This window comes from Vitis riparia, chromosome 8 (assembly GCF_004353265.1).
Source record: "Vitis riparia cultivar Riparia Gloire de Montpellier isolate 1030 chromosome 8, EGFV_Vit.rip_1.0, whole genome shotgun sequence".
In the NCBI taxonomy this organism is placed as follows: domain Eukaryota; kingdom Viridiplantae; phylum Streptophyta; class Magnoliopsida; order Vitales; family Vitaceae; genus Vitis; species Vitis riparia.
In genome coordinates, this window is record NC_048438.1 from 17,251,604 (window position 1) to 17,269,922 (window position 18,319).

At 30.8% G+C, this 18,319-nt stretch overlaps 1 protein-coding gene across 2 annotated transcripts; it reads left to right on the forward strand.

The window, feature by feature from the left end:
• The first annotated feature begins 9,298 nt into the window (after positions 1–9,298).
• LOC117919722 (WD repeat-containing protein LWD1-like) lies at positions 9,299–11,904 on the forward strand. Of its 2 annotated transcripts, XM_034836961.1 has the most exons (3): positions 9,299–9,402; positions 9,778–9,907; positions 10,582–11,904. In XM_034836961.1, exon 3 carries the CDS (start codon positions 10,607–10,609, stop codon positions 11,612–11,614), a length of 1,008 nt encoding a protein of 335 aa, XP_034692852.1. In that variant the 5' UTR covers positions 9,299–9,402; positions 9,778–9,907; positions 10,582–10,606; the 3' UTR covers positions 11,615–11,904. The 2 variants fall into 2 exon arrangements, with proteins under 2 accessions (XP_034692852.1, XP_034692851.1); XM_034836960.1 differs by lacking the exon at positions 9,778–9,907 and having other exon boundaries at positions 9,300–9,402.
• Positions 11,905–18,319: the final 6,415 nt, after the last annotated feature.

Below are 18,319 nucleotides of genomic sequence, written 5' to 3' on the forward strand. Positions count from 1 at the left end.
AAAAATAATAATAAATGGGTAAGATGGATATGAAAATTTATCATACCTACACGGTCCCACCCTATTTAGTTTTTTTAATGGGATAGGATGAAATATATTTTGAATTATTGGATGTACTAAGCATAATATTTTTTCCAACAAGACTCATGCATATAAATGATATTATAGTCTAAGATTTTGAGAGTACAAATAAATAAATTGATGTACAAGTGATAAGACATGAAATTATACACATGACAACGCTTTATTGATACTATTTTGCTTGTACCTGTTGAAAAAAACACACTTTGATAATCATTAAAGTCTAAAAATGGAAAATAAAAAAAATAAAAAATAAAACAATCATTTTTTTTATTGATTGATGTACCAAGCATAGCATTTTTTCAATGCGAATCATGCATGTGAATGATGGTATGATTTAAGACCCATGCATATAAATGATATTATGGTCTAAGACTCTAAGAGTACAAATAAATAAAATTGATGTACAAGTAATAAGACATGAAGTTGTACACATGACAACACTTTATTGATACTATTTTGGTTGTACCTATTGCAAGAAATACACTTTGATAATCATTAAAGCCTAAAAATTGAAAAAAAACAAAAATAATCACTTTTTTATTGATTGATGAACCAAGCATAACATTTTTCTGATGTGAATCATGCATGTAAATGATAGTATGATTTAAGATTTTATTTTTTAACCATATTGATAGTGTCGGTGTATATAGTTTAAGCACTTTTATAATTATAATTATAATTTATTTTAAAAATAAAAATAAATGATAGTTTATTTATTGAACTACCACCGAGCATTTGGGCCTCCTCTTTTACCCTATATTTTACCCCTAATAGGCAACACTATGAGTCATCCTCTTTTACTCATAATTCTAGTGAAATCGATGCAATTGAAAAAGACATATTCCCTACTTTTATCTCCCTTTGTTTGCATTTCCAATCTTATAATAATTCATAGTAAAAACAATTAAAGGAAAAACCAAGGCAACAATGATGGGCCTAAAGATTGAAAAAAGACATATCACTTGTATTTTTTTTTCTTGTTAACGGATGTAGTGTAGCATGGTATTTTTCCAAATGCAAATTGTATAAGCAAATAATATAAGATTTCTTAATGGTAATATTTATTAATACCTAGTCAGATATAAAAAGAGTTCATGCAAAATAAATTTTCTCATGTTGACAATATGATGACCCTGATAATATGTGGTCGAATGTTGAAAAAGTTGAGTTTTGTAGTACGGTTATCAAAGCGTCACATGATTGTCTTTAGAGAATGATAGATTATAAATAGTTATAGGTTAAGATAGGTGAGGTCAAAGAGTACTAAAGACCAAAAAAATACTATAAAAAATAGTAAGTACCAACAACTAACATCATTTGCGAGAACCAAAACATGAAATCCATACCCTCACAATTTTGTAGCACCATCATAACCATCTCTAATAATTGAGGCCTCATTCGATGTTAAAACAATGGCTCTAAGATCTCCAGACCCAGATAGAGGATTGGTAAGTGGACAATCGATAACAATTAAAAGTGTTGTTTGTTGAATTAGATCAACAACAAAGCAAAAACAAACCTTAACTTACAACAATGCAAATCGTACATTTTAATACATTATTTCCTCCATAACCCTTGGCATCGATACTGATATCTCCTTGGTGGGTGCCTTAATGGAAATAATCATCGTAATTCTCTAATTTAGGGGCAAGACATATAATCAAAATAGACAAATGCTAGCATAAATTGGCTAAAAAATTAATAAATTGTCTTCTAAGACATCCAATAAGGATGCGAAATGAATAAATGGAGTGGAAGACATATATACAAATTTAGAACTACCATTGAGAATTTTGCAAATGAGTTTATCTTGAGTCATTAGGAGAAGCGTATAATTTAAACCAAATCGACATTTGGTAATTGGCTCCTCATTGGAAGAAATAGTCAAAGCTTTTTTTTGCATTGATTCTTAGTTTTTGAGGTCTAACCTAACCATTACCTTAGGAAAATAAAGATAGGAGCTGCTCATATCGATGGTTGCACCAATTGTCCCATAGGACATGTTAAAAAATGTTGATATGATTACTGAATAAAGGAATTAACAAATTGTACGAAGGTCGCCCTTAGGAAATGGCAAAGGTAGCTAGAGTATGTTGGCATTTAGTTTGCCTAAATGTCCCTTTTTGCTTATTTCCATCATCCTTATTGTTTTTTTATTTCTCTAACAATAATTTCCTAATCCTTTTTAAGTTGTTGTACATGGATGAATTGCTAATTATGCAATAGTAACAAGGAGTGAACTAGATTAGTGGAAGAATGAGACAGGGAATGTGATAAATAAATAAAAACAAGTAGAAAATGTTAAGGATGAACTTTATTTCTCTATATTTTTTTTTCTAGTCAGCAACATGTTTATATTCATCTCATTTTTGTTTATATGTAGTTTATAATTCACTTTATCAACACCATCATTAGGAAGCCATTCAACTTGATGTTCCTATTTACTCAAGCTTTCCAAAGAAACATAACTTGAAATAAAGACCAATAAAATATATTAAATAGTCTAAAAGAAAATGAATAAAAGAAAAAAAATACCTAACTTCACTGAAGAATAGTTAAGATAAAGTTTTTGAAAAGGTTCCTCCATGTTTTACTTCTAGAAGCCATTCCATGGGAATTTAGTTTGATAGAATAGATGAAGAGAATCTCATCTATGCCTAAGTCCAACTAGTACAAGTGGTTGAGAAGAGAGTCTCATAAGTATGTGCATTGTTGGGATAAAACTCTGAAAAAAAACACGACATGATGTAATAATAAATGGATTATTTCAATTATCCTTTCACTAACTCATCTATGCATGATATATGTTGAGCATTTTTGTATGATATCTCTTACATTGTCCATGACTTATGTGCATTAAGAGTTACATAGAATATCCAAGTCATGAGTTTTTTGTAAGTAAATGATTTACTTATAGCTAGTTCATGGATTGAGACAATCCATTTAAGATTATAGCGCATTACCTCCTAATTAGATGAATAGCTAGCCTTGGTCATTAGGATGAGGTTCTCATGGTGAGTGCAATAGTGTGCATAACTATACATTTGATAAAACCTATGACTAATCATGATATTGGTTATCGGATAATTATGATTCACCAAACTACTATACTACATAAACTTTTAATCTTAAGGAGATATTAAGTTTGTACCAAAATTACTAAAAGACTTTGACATATAGGTGAACCATGAATTAATCATATATTCCCTACAAATTAGGTCACCGTTGATGGAGGTTGATGACAATAAATAGTTTTAATAAAGATATCATAATATCTCATGGGATTGAAATAATGTGTCAAGTTAAGTAATTTTAAAAATACGTGATTATGAAATTTGTAACTATAGTAATTTCTTAAGTGGAATTTGATATATGTTATTTATGAGTTAAAGTATGTTAATTAATCACATAATAGGAGGATATGTAACTCAATTATTAGAAAGGTAACCTTAAGAAGTTGGTAACATATATCTTAATAGATTACGAATATTAGTTCATGGGGAATTTGCATGCAATAGGTAATAGGTTATATACCTGAGTTTTATTTCATTATAGTACACAAGATATTAGATTGTGGTTGACTTTCTATGGTGGGATATTAAGTCAACTTCAAAATTGGTTTTTGAGAGAGTTGGTATCCTCTTATAGTTCTTAATAGTCCCTGTTCAAGCTTCATATTCATGATGGTTTTGTTTTAAGAGTGTTTTAAAGTTTCTAATTCATATGTGTGCATAAGGGCATTTTGATAAAAATGAAGGTCACATTGGATCATATGAATGATATTTTTAAACTAAAACTAATTAATCAATTTGAGCTCAATAAGTATACTTAATTAGTTAAGACCTAAGTGGCCTAGATTAAGTAACCCAAACTTAAGTTATATTCAAATCACTCAAGCCCACAAAGAAACCCATATAAGCGCCCTCAAGAGTTTAAGACTTCAATCTTCCACTTTCTTTTTAAGGATTTGAGAGAGAAAACTTTAACCTCATATCCATAAAGAATACTTTTCTTCTATCGTGACAAGACATATAAAAAGAGTGATCAAACGAAAAACTTTTCTAATTCAAGTAAGGTTAATCCTTGTCCAATATCATCACTAATCAAGTTACCATCGACATCATACAACTCACTATATTCATCTAATGGAGCCATAGCCTCTCTCCACCATACTAAATTTTAAGATATTTCCACTTTGGTGTTAGACATTTAAAACATTTAAATAAAGGGACTTAATACATAGATTCATAAATTCATATTTGGTTGATCGTTCACAAGTAAGAATGTTACTTAAAAAATGTAAAATGTAAAATGTATCATAGTAGATGACAAAGGCCTTGATGGGTGAAAAATTAGTATAACCTAGAAATTTAGGTTATCAAACCGAATGACTTTTCTAAGACCATACCTACAAACACAAGTCCATGCAAGCTTAAGTAATAGAATAGGGCATATAATACAAAATGACAAAACATGCAAAATAAAATAAGATTTAAGTTCGTATAAGGAGATGCTTGAAGCAACAATGATGCAAATATAAACATAGTAGAATAAGGAAATATTATAATAAAAAAAAAACTAGAAAAATGAAGATTTAAATGGAAGAAAACAAGAAAGAATCTTAATAAAAGACGTCATGCCATACTAAAAAGCTTCTCAAATGATGCATGAAGTGAGGATCGTACTTGTTTTGGAAACTCCAATGTTCCAATAATGGAAGAGACAGTGAAGAAATTTAAGCTCATAGAAAAGCTAAAAAAGTAGGGCAAGCCATAGTCAATAATGGTCTCTCATTGCCTCTTAACATTAAAAGAGTTATCATTTGGTCGACCTTTTGATCCTTGTGCGTTACATGACTGATATTGTGCATATCAAAATCATTTTTTTCTTGATCGCAACCTATGTCATCATGATTGAGAACAACTAATGAGTAGTGAATGAACCACATATTAAGTCATATTATCATTTAGTCGATCATAAATGGGTTCAAGCATGATAAAAGTTCATGTACTTGTAAGATGATGACCCTATTAGTATGTTGCCAAATATGAAAGAATAATAGTTGTGTGATTCACTTATCAAAGTGTCACAAGACTCTCATAAGGGAAAAGTAGATTCTAAATACCAAAAGATGTATTTGGTATTAGGGATGGCAACGGAGTTGGTTTTTTCGGGTACCCGCCCCGCCCATAATGGGATGAGTTTAAATTTAATAAATGGGTTTGGAACGGATATGATATTTTTTTTTTTTAAACCCGGGGCGGGTTCGGATATTGCCTCATCCCGCCACGCCCCGATTATATATAAAATTTAATTTAATTTAAAATTTAAAATTTTATTTTACTATTTTTAATATATAGATAATAATAAAAAAAATTAATAAATAAGTTATAAAAAATATAATAATTTATTATTTATAAAATATATTTATTTTAATGTAATTAAAAATTTTAAAAGTAATTTTTTTTTTTAAAAAAAAAAAAGCTAAACTGGGCGAGGCGGGTATGGGATGGGAATTGTTTTTAATAAATGGGGCAGGGTTGGGATGGGGGCAACCTGTCCCAAACCTGCCTCGTTGCCATTCCTATTTGGTATGCGGGAATGAGGAATGAGAAATAATATTTTGTTTCCATTTCCATTCCTTCTTAAATATAAATGGATTTAGTGATTCTAATTTTCAAGTTTGGATGTATTTAAGAATGTAAGATTTGAATGATTATTTGTTTTTATTTCAATGTTAAAAAAATTATTTTTATTTTTTATTTTTTAAAAAACTCACACTATGCATAGTTTTCAAATATATATTGATGTGTGATTTTAAAATATATTTGTTTTAAAAATTTATAACACTATTGATTGTTGTTTATGAGAAACAATTTTCTAAAACAAAGTAAGAAGTTTAATAATTTTTAAAATAATTTGAAACTCAAAAATATATATAATGACTTTGAAAATTAGTAGACATAATTAATATTTTAAATTCTTTAATAAATCTTTTAATTTATAAGAATAATTTGAAATTCAAAATTTGATAAATTATTTATAGATTAAATAAATAAAAAATTAAAATATCAAGTCTTTAGTTGAGTACTAAAAATATGCATGTAATGAAAATTTTGACTTATTTATACTTTAAAAAATTAAAATTTGTTTGTTTTAAAATTCATTCAAAATAAAATAGTATTAGCAATTATTAATTTTACATTATTATTATTATTATTTATTTTTAACAAAATAAATCAATTATGCTTTAATAAGATATTAATATCCATATTTTATAATATTTGTAAAAAAATAATTGATGATTTTATTATAATATTATTATTCATATTTCATTAAAAACGATTTATTTAATTTTAATTTATTTATAACTACAAAACTATTTTTATTTTTAAAAAGACTTTAATTAAAGTTAGTTTATATTATATAGATGGAAATTATAATTTTTTACAAAAGCTAAATAAAAAATATTTTTAAAACCCATGTATATTAAAGCTTTTATTTGCACAATAAATGATATTAAACGATAACACAAATCATATCATGTCATAAACTTTTCAAGCCAATCTTTTTTTAAGTGGAGAGAGAGAAATAAGAATTTTGATTTTTGAAAAAATAGAGGAGATCGAGTAATAAGAGATTCTCGTCCTTATATGTCTCCACAGGGCCACATCTCCACAAAATGGCACCATTTTTATCACGTGACTATAGTTGTACCGTATCACAGCGACAATGACAAAAGAGTGGGTGGTTGCGACGTGCGAGCGGATCAAAGCCCAGTCATGTGAAAGCTTGGCACCATGTCCACCAAAAGGAGTCACTAACTAAGGTTCTGCCATCACTATTTTCCGACACATAAACTCAAAATTGCCTTTACGAAACTAGTTAGATGACGTCCGTAATTTTAATCTATGCCGGCCTGGTTATCTACTTGCCACTTCATTAGAAATTGGTTAATATTATGCTACTGTTGGCATCTTGCAAGCGTCGAGGCGTGGCAGATGTGGCCGATGTTTGCGTTGTGAACATGTGGTGAATAAGAAAACCAGAAAGAAAAAACCATTTTAAGACATACCTTTTATTTTGCCTCGGAAGTGGGGAACAGAAGTTGGCTTTACTGCTAGTTTTTCGACAACTGGGGGCTTCCACTAGTATATTTGTAGCTTTCGTCGGCATTTTTTAAATTTGGAATTGCCAATAACGGTGGTATTGGGTTTTTCACTGTATTTTGCCGTGCTTGACTACTTGCTTCCCCAACCAAGGTTAGGCTTTGAAGTCTAAATTGCCTAAAATACTTATCATTACAAACCAATTTTGAGACTTTTCTAGGTGAAACTTTGACACAAATCACTAGAAAAATCCTTTGGTTGTCTCCAACATAAAAGAAAAACAATTATTAAGAGTTTGATTTCTAGAATATAGGGTTGTAATTTAAGTGGGTTGATTAAGTTAGTGGTTAATGGAAGCTCAATTTTAATTAAAAGGTAATTAATTCAAGTTCAATTTAACCATTTCTTTAACATGATATATTGAATCGAAGTTCAATCTAATCTTATTTTTTTAAGTAGTGATTGAGTTTAAGTTAAACTTATGTTACTGATTGACTGTATTATATAATTAAAAATTCACTTATAATAATTTATCTATATATATAAATTTATATAAAAACTTAAATAATAAATATGAAAAAAAATAAAATAAAATAATTTGATATTTTTTAAAAAAAAAATTAAAAAGAAAGTTAATATTATTATAAAGACGATAGATATTATGAATATTATAAAAGTATTAAATGAAGTTTGGATTAAATTTGAGTTGTCTGAATTCATTCAAAATTAAGCTTGAGTTGAAAAAACTTAATTCAAACTCAACTAAAATATTACAAATATTTGTTTAAAATCAAAAATAAAAAATAAAAAATTGGAGTTAACTCACCGAAATTACCGTTTTTTTCAACTTTAAGCCCGCCTATCTAATATTTTAATCATATTTTTTTTCTCTATTTTATTATATTTTATTTCATTTCCTTACCTTTCGGTTCTATTTTCATTTTTCATTAAATTTTTTATAATTGGAAGAGAAATATGATTGAGATCTTGAAGATGGTATTTGATATTGACACGTCTGAATTTATTTATTTTAAAAAATGGATGAATGAAGAGTATTCGATTGGATTGTCAATTGTGAATGTGATTTGACTGACACCCAATGGCTTGAGTGTAGCAAAAACATGTTGCATGCGCCTCAGAAACGCTGTACGGGGGATGTGGGGCTTTTTTATCTTCTACGGTTTAAAAAATAATTATTAAAAAGTGTTACTTTTAAAAAGAATTCTTAAAATATGATAATTATAAAACGATTAATAAATCTAATACATTTTTTTTATCACTTTAAAAGATATTTTTTTGAAGACATACCTTCCATATTTTTCATATTATCGATACATGTTAAAAAAATAAATTAAATTTATATAAAAAGACGTCTTCCATAATTTTATAAAATTAAATATATGATAAAGATATATTTTTAAAATATATTTTTTCATAATTTTTATTAGTCATTCACTTAAAAGAAAAATAAATTTATATTAAATAAATATACTTTTCATAATATTATAAAATCAAATTTATATTAAATGTGTGTCTTGAAAAAATATTTTTCACAATTTTTATATAAGTTGTAAAAAAATTTTGAATTTATGTTGAAAATATCTTTATAATTTTATAAAATTGAATATTTGAATTTATATTAAAAACATCTCTATATTTTATAAATTTAAATTTATATTTTTTTATAATTTTTATATTAATTACCTATTTTAAAAAATTAAATTTATATTAAAGGAAACTATTTTAATGTATATTTAATTTTGTGATTACATTGAATTTTTATGAAACTGTGAAAGATATTTTTGGAAGAGTCACGTTTACAATAAATTCATTACAAAAATTCCCGGGGATGCGCGTGCACCTAATTCAAGGCACGTATCCTCATCTGCAGTATCAACACCTGCAAAACAAGGAACCGCGGCTTTTCATGGTTGTACCTTCGAGACTCATAAAGTCAATGGCTAAATTTATGTCTAAAAGGTACAATGCGTCACAAGGGGCAACTCCGCGAATTGCTGAGTTGAAGGAAGGGAAGGCAAGCATCCGTACCCCTTGTGATTGACTATTAGCTCCACCTTCCCTTCTCTCACTCGAATCTTTTTCTTCCACCAAATGCCTTATTCTCGTTTACATCTCCCTCACCCTGTGGAACGTACGCGTCTGTGTTTTTAGGAGGCAGAGCTTTTCCGGCTGTGAGTCATTCAGCAATGTAAGTATTTTATTCTGTCCCTCTCTATGCGCCATTGGTAAGAGAACGTAGAACTAAGACTAACACCATTAGAGTTCGTTTATCTATCTTTTTGTTTTGCATTTCAAGGGTGAGAAAGTTAACAAGAAAGAACTAATTAATGGGAGAGAAGAGAATGAAACGTTTATTCTTCTCTGTTTGTTTCCGAAGAAAGAAATAGAAAAACCCGTCGCCCTTCATTTTCTCTTTCTATATTTTAAACTTTTTGACGGCCAAGAGGAGGTCATAAAACTTTTCCTTGGTTTATCTCCCCTTCTTCCGTTTCCTTAACGTTGCTTTGCAGAAATGTTGGCTGGCTGGATCCTTACAAGTCACTGGTCTGTCTCAATTTTTTAGGGTTAATGCAGAGAGCAAATAGGCCAATCAGACGAGTTTATTGGAAACTCGGCTAACCGAGTCACGAGCCCTGGATTGTCGAGTTAAGGAGGATCATACAGACAAGGAAGGGGAAGGAAAGGAAAGATAAGTGCGTGTTTAGAATACTCTCAAAAAAAGTTATTAAAGAATGGTTTTTCATATCGGTTTTAAAAACAGTTTTCATTGTTTTTTCAAAAACAGTTTTCGGTCTTTCACATCTGCTTTTAAAAACAGTTTAAGACTTAGACATGAGAACGGTTTTCCAAACTTATTTTCCATCAAGATAAGTTGCCCAGTATAATAAAAAATGTTACCAACGTCAGTGGAGTGGGCCATTCTTAGACTTCCTGTTAGATCTGAACCTGATTTAGTTGCCCAATATAATCTGAAGACTTTTTGGTAGCAAATTATAATTTCTTATTTTTTTCTTCAAATAAAGTAACTCTCCTGCTATTCGGGCAGTCATGCAATAAGTAAAAGTGGGGGTTGTTGTACAATTGTAATGATATAATTGCAGAGGATTACAGGAAGGGTACTTGGGGTCTAGAATCTGTATCAAGTGCCGACTTACATCTGCTAAAATATCTGATTAATTAGAAACGTGGAGTCATGTAACCCCTAAGAATGTTAGGTGAATGGTTTTTCTTTAGAGGCATCTAAAATTGATTTAATATTAATTTAACCATCTGCACCGTAGATCTCGTCAAATTTATGACTAAGTGACTAACCTGGGCTTTGGTCTCAGTAGCTGTTCTTTCAATTGTTGACATGGCCTTTTTTCAGCTTCGCGGTTGCATCAGCGCTAACCATGCAGAGCCCGGTGGAGAAGAAGCCAGGAGTCTACACGTACATGGCTCAATGGCCAATCTATTCATTAGCATGGTCGGTCCGGCGTGACAAGAAATCGCGCCTCGCTGTCGGAAGTTTCCTGGAAGACTACAGCAACAAGGTGGAGGTGGTGCAATTCAGCCAAGAAACATTAGATTTCTCCACCGACAGCCGTCTAGTGTTCGACCACCCATATGCACCCACAAAATTAATGTTCTTCCCCTCCGAGGAAGCCATGAACCCAGATCTCATCGCCACCTCCGGAGACTATCTCCGGCTGTGGGAGATCCACGACGACCGTATTGAGCTAAAGGCACTTCTGAATGGTAATAAGAGCGAGTTCAACTCGGCCATCACATCATTCGACTGGGCTCAGTTGGACGCACGTCGGATTGCCACGTGCAGCGTGGACACCACTTGCACTATATGGGACGTAGAGAGGGCGGCTGTGGACACTCAACTGGTGGCCCATGATAAAGAGGTGTTTGATATTTCGTGGGGTGGGGTTGGGATTTTTGCATCAGTGTCGGGTGACGGTTCAGCTAGAATTTTTGATTTGAGGGACAAGGAAAGATCTACGATTATATATGAAAACCCCATTCCGGATAGTCCTTTGTTGAGGTTAGAGTGGAACAAGGGTGACCCTAAGCTCATAGCCACAGTGGGAATGGACAGTAATAAAGTGGTGATTTTGGACATTAGGTTCCCCACAGCCCCCATATTGGAACTAAGGAAGCACGAGACGAGCGTGAATGCAATATCTTGGGCTCCGCATGTCGGACGCCATCTGTGCTCCGTGGGCGACGATTCCAGGGCTCTGATATGGGACGTGGCTAGTCATGGCTTTAGACTGGACGCGACAGACGAAGTGGAGCCCATCATGTGGTACGGTTCTACAGCTGAAATCAATCAAGCGCGCTGGTCTCCGGTTGACTTGGATTGGATTGCCATTGCTTTCTCTAACAAATTGCAGCTCTTGAAGGTGTGAGGTATATTTTCATTGAGTGTTTGTAGTTGTACTACTTTTAAGTTCTTATCTTGGGCATTTAGTTTGATGTAGTGGATGGTATCCTACCATAAAATATTGTAGCATATTAATTTGATTTCATGTCAGGTAACCAGATGACTCTTTAAAGCTCTACCATAAGCGTAAGATTGTTTAAAGGAATGGGTTGAGGGTTGAGGTTGCCTACTGTTATTGTTATAAATTATAAAATTAATGACTCTCTCCGTTGATTCTTATTTTAGCCAGTTGTGGATGGGATGTATTTTTTTCTATTATTGGATCGGTGCTTGGTGAATCTGACAAGGGTTTAAATATCAATTTAGAGCCTGCTGTGATTGTGATTATCTTTAAAGTATTTATGTGGACTGGTGCGTACCCATGGCAACTTGTTTTTTATTTGGTAAAAAAATTAATTTTTTGAAAAAAGACTAAGAGATATCATTTATTTTGGTTTTTTTAAGAGAAAACAAAGTAAGAAAAAACTATTTATTTGAAAAAGATGTGTATGTAAAAATCGAGTCCGAATTAAGGGTCAAGTTACCTATTGAAAACGTACGGTGGTGAGTTATAGTACCCCTCTAGATCCGTATACATACGATCAATGATGAAATCAAATTACAATAATATATCAAATAAATGACAAGAGAATTATGCAAATGATTTATTGAACTAATTAAAATATATATATATATATATATATATATATATATATATATATATATATATATATATATATATATATATATATATATATATATATATATATATATTTTAAAAGTTAAATTTTAAGAAATTTCAAATGATTTTATTAAAAACAATTTCGAATTAATGATTTAAATTTATTTATTTATAAAAAAACGGTTTCAATTTATTTTGAATAAAATGTCATTTGCATTTGATTTTTATTTTAGAGAAAATTATTTGCACTTATTTTATCAAAATAATTTTTTATAAAATTTCAATTTGGTAACACAAATGATTTTTATTTGCTTTTATTCAAAAATGATGAATTTTTACAACTTTATTTATAAAAGTATCTCAATTTTATTTTTATTTACAAAATATTTAATTTATTTTTTGACAATCTTATTAGAAATTAACTTTTGGGCAATTTTATTTAAAGATCAATTTTCGGACAACTTTTATTAAACAAATAAATTTTTGAACAATTATTACTAAAAACAAATTTTAAATTTTTTATTAAAACAATTTTCTAAATTTTCTTAAAAATATTTTTCTAAATTTTGATGAATTTTTTTTTTATTAATATGGTGTGGACCCCGCATTTTGCACGATGCGTTCCCACTTGATGACGAAACCTTTTTATTTTAAAAATGATTTTTTTTTTCAGAGTCGTTACTTATTTCAATTTTTTTTTAAAGAGAAAACAAAATAAGAAAAAAAAACCTCATGTGACTCCTTATTTGGAAAAAGCATGTCTGCAAAAACATAATCTAAACTCGTACGATGCGTTCCCACTAAATGGTGAAACCTCTTTATTTTGAAAATGATTTATTTTTTTTCAAAAAATGACTTGGAGTCGCCACATTTTTTTTTTAAGGGAAAACAAAATAAGAAAGAAAACCCTATGTGACTCCTTATTTGGAAAAAACATGTCTACAAAAATATAATCTAGACTCGAGGGTCACATTACTTATCAGGAAGGTATGGTAAAGACCGTAACACCCCTCTAAGTCCCTAAAAACGGGTCTTTACTAATAAAATGAAGCAAGCATGACAATTGATTGATTAGACATGGATACTGAATGAATATTAATCAAAACAAAATAACCGAATGAACAAAAAAGGTAAAGAGTGTATCTTAGTGATGAGCTGATTGCTTCGCGAAAAACAAAGATTAGTGAACGAACACAGAATGATTACATGTGTCACAAAGCAAATCAATCAAACCTAACAATCAATCGGTCAATAAAAAAAAATCACCAATGTTGGGCCCCCACCAAAGCCCAATTTATCTTGTATGAATTAGTCCTATAAATTCCATTATTTTGGAATTATGAAAATATGCGTTCATGCTTATTTATAAAAATCAAGGAAAACAAAAGATTATTTAAAAATCAAAGAAATTTGTGAATTAAAAATATTTGAAAAATGGAGTGGAATTAAAACTAGAGTTTTGAAATTTATTTGAAAATTGAAGTCTCGAAAAATATTTGAAAATTGGAGTTCGACAATTAAATCTAAGAATTGGAATTTTGGAAATTAAATTTAAAAGAAATTGAAATTTAGAAAATTATTTGAAAATTGGAGTTTTAAAAATTAAATTTAGGAATTGGAGTTTTAGAAATTAAATTTGAAGATGACATTTTAGAAATTAAATTTGAAAATTTTGGAATTTTGGAAATTAAATTTGAAAGAAATTGGAGCTTTAAAAATTAAATTTAGGAAATGGAATTTTGGAAACTAAATTCGAAAGAAATTGGAATTTAGAAAATTATTTGAAAATTGGAGTTTTAAAAATTAAATTTAGGAATTGGAGTTTTAGAAATTAAATTTGAAGATGACATTTTAGAAATTAAATTTGAAAAAAATTGAAATTTTGGAAATTAAATTTGAAAAAAATTGGAGCTTTAAAAATTAAATTTAGGAAATGGAATTTTGGAAATTAAATTTAAAAGAAATTGGAATTTTGGAAATTATTTGAGATTTGGGACTTTGGAAATTAAATTTGAAAGAAATTGGAGTTTTAAAAATTGAATTTAGGAAATGGAATTTTGGAAATTAAATTTAAGAATTGGAATTTTGGAAATTGAATTTGAAAGAAATTGAAAATTTCGAAATTAAATTTGAAAGAAATTAGAACTTTAAAAATTAAATTTAGGAAATTAAATTTAAGAATTAGAATTTCGAAATTAAATTTAAAAAAAAATAGAATTTTGGAAATTATTTGAGATTTGGGATTTTAGAAATTATATTTAAAAACCTAAACTTTGAAAAACGTGAATTTGGAATTAAGAAAGATATGAGGGCATTTAAAGAAAAAAGAAAAAAAAAAACAGGCCATCAAATGCTAATGGGAGAGGCTTCATATATTTTATAAATGGTTGTGTACAATCAAATTGTACTTTGTTGATTTTTTTTTTTTTTTTTTCTTTTGCTTCATCTTATCCAAACTTCTCTCCCATTATATTAATGCTGTGAATACCATAAATTCGTGTAAGCTGAAAATTGCACTAGCCCACAATCTCACTCTGCCTAGCTTACTTTAAATCACAGAACAAATGTTTGTCCTCCATTGTAAGCCAAAAACAGAGGAAAACCACAACAATGAAATAACCATAGAAGCAGAGCTTAAAGGAAACAAACAACTAAGCCATCAAATGAGGCTTATCGGTGAGCTTAAGAGCTAGTGTGTGGAAATCCTAAAGTGGGTTCAAAATATGAATGTAAATAATATCCTCAAATGTCACACAGTGAGTATAAAATAGAGCTAGAAAAGATAGAACATAACCCAAACTATTGAAGCAAGAAAAACAATCTCAGGCTCAATAAAACATGATGGTTTATAATACACACTCAATAGGCAAAATGAAACATAGAAACCAACATGAAGCTTGCAATGATCAAACCTGGACCAACTTCCTCTCGGCTTCTCCCTCTATTTTTCTTTTTATTCTTCTAGTTGCTTTATCTGGCTCTCCCGGGCAGTTTTTTTTTTTTTTGCTTCCCTCCCCGAAAAGCTTGCTCTACTTATTTTTCTGCAACCCCAATCTCCTTCATTTTGGATTCAGCTCACCCCCCTCTCTATTTTTCTTGCTCCACGAAAATTCCTCTACTCTCAACTCTCCAAAATGAATAGCCCATGGATGAAAAAAAAAACCTACCCCCGCCCATCACAAACCGGTTTCTAGCTCCCCCTCTTTCAATGCTCCCAGTTCCACCAAAATATCACCATCAACCCACTATTTTTGCCATCATTCTCTGCAGCTTGCTCAAAGGCGTCTCTATCCCCAACCACCACCATGGCAAGGCGGTGGTGTCCTTGGCCATGCGTCCCATGCATGTAGCTCCTTCTAAATCCGCACCCCCCCCCCCCCCCCCCCCTCACTCCAAAAAACTAGTTGCCAGCCCTTCTCAAGGTGGTGAAAACATGTTCAAAAAATAACCAAAAGACTTAGACCAAAATGAGGGTCCACATATGGATATTTTAAAACTATTATTTAAACAAAATTTATAATTTGTTCGATATTCAATTTTATTCACACTGAATAAATATATACAAATAAATATTTATAGAATCAATAAAAATAAAACCAAATAAAAGTGATAAATAATACGTATACCCAAACAAGGTTATAGCAAATTCAATGCCCCATTTACAGCATTCCTAAGCATTATTTAGTTATTTCCTTCCATGAAGTTCCATTTTCCATATGCCAACCTTCCTAAACCTCTTTTCATTCCATGAAATTCCATTCTTCATATACTATAAATTTGTACTTAGCCAACAAATTTCTAATACAAGTAATGGAATGGACTCAAATGTAAATATAAAAAAATGTATAAAGTCCAAAACAAATATTCAAGACCAAATTCAAACTTTAAATTAGTCCATCAAATTTCACCAATTAAAATGGACTAAAATGATCAAATTTAACTCAATAGAAACATCCCTCATGATATAGGTCTCAATCCAAAATTTTCAAATTAATAATCAAAATATAAGCATAATTAGTCAAACCCAAACATAACAAATTAAATTAAATTCAATCGGACATAAACTTAATTTCCCATAATTCAAACTTAATTTAATATACAAACACAAAATTCACAACAAAAATCAAGTCAAATTTAATATGTAAATTCTAAATGTAATAAAAAATATACCATAATATTATCTCATGTCCAAATTAAATAATTCATAAGAGCAAAAATCATATAAATTATCAACCAATTTAAATTTTATCAACAAAAAAATAGTTCAAATTTCATATTAATTCACCAAAAGTAAATAAGCCGAAATTTCATATTAATTCCCCCACCCAAACCTCATGAACAATTACTATTAAAATCAAAGCAAATAAAATAAAATAAAACAAAAATAAATAAAAATAAAAGAATGAGAGAGAGGTGAGGAGGGCATCGAAAGTGGTGCTGGAGTCATGTCGCCAGCAGTGGCGATGGTGACCGTCGACGATGGAGATGGTGCGGTGAGCGGGAAAGAAAAGAAAAAAGAAATAAGGATGAAAAAAATGAAAAGAACGAAGAGTGACGGTGTAGACCCCCCATTTTTGGGGCTCATTTTTCTCACTTTTGTGCAGCTCAATTTTTTGCCGTGTCACAATTTTGGGTGGCCATGTGAATCACGTTAGTGGATTGAGAGAGAGGGAAGAAGGTTTTTTTAAGGGTAGCTTAGAGAGACAGAGGAGTAGAGAGGGATGGTGAGCTGAGGCTTGATAGAGAAGATAACTGGAGAAGACCATTTGAGCTAGGGAAGGGGAGAAGTAGAATCGGCTGAGCTTGGAAGGGAGAGCTGATAAGAGAGAGGAGGAAAGACACAGAAGAATCGTCTTGAAAGAGGGTGACACAGGTATTGTGTCTCTAAGCGGTTGATTCTTTCATGTTCACGCCATTTTTACTGTGTTTCCTGGGTATCATGAGATTCTATTTTGATGTCTGAACGTGCTTATTGTGGACTCTTGCTTCTTTTTATGGAATCTGAGCTTGCTTGCACTCACCTGCTTGATTTATAACTTGTTTTCCGGTCTCTGTTTTGGGATTTTATATGAGATATTGGCATCCACGTCTTGATTTCTTTTTTTAAAAAAAGAGGTCCATTTTAACTCACCCCCTACATCTAAGCTGGTTGATGGAAACATGAAACGTGGCTTGTATGGGTTCATTTTAATCCTATTATTGGTGCTCTGTTCTTGCTGTTTCCCCTGTTTCTGGTTTGTAATGGAAGATGCGTATTATTTCTGGGGAATTCAAGTGAGCTGGGTAGAATGAGATTGTGGGCTGTGAGTTTTACGGAGAGGCGAAGGGAAATTATGGGATCCAATATGTATGAGCAGGGTGCAGGTAGAGTTCATCTCTGGAATCTTATGAAATTCTGAAGAGCTACCAACCTCGTGCAAGCATCTTTCCTAGCATTCTTGATCATACGGAATGCCCTTATTCTTGGCCCATCTGTCGTCAACTGCTCCATGTAAGTGCCATGCCTGTTACCTTCAATGCTACCATTCTGCATGGGATGGTGGCGCTTGGATATGTTGAAAGTGCTCCAACATGGCATCGTTCAGATAAGTAAGATAATCTTTTCAGCATTCGCTTCACCTACTCAGAAGTCATATGGCCTTGGACTGGTTATCGAGCAAAAAAAAAAAAAAAAAAGAAGCTGCACTATTTTCAGGAGAGATTGAGGGCAATGTAACTGTGAAGATATATAGCCCATCAGCTCATTTGAAGAAGTACCTGTGTACTTCAGGTGAAACTAAAAATTGTCCCAACTCCTCCAAGATCAAAAAGAACCCTTTGGAATCAATTTCACAGTATCAAATATCCACCTGGTTATATTCCAAGAGACTCTTTGGATGTTCGTAACGACATTTTGGATCGGCATGGAGGTCATTCTGCACGCAAATTTTAATATTATGTTTGACATGTTAAGAGATGCTGAATACTATGTTGAAGCACTAGGTTCACTTCTTACTTGCTTTGATGCCC

Excerpts from the sequence above, each read along its gene's own strand:
- LOC117919722 (XM_034836961.1), top strand. The coding sequence starts at position 10,607 with ATGCAGAGCCCGGTGGAGAAGAAGCCAGGAGTCTACACGTACATGGCT.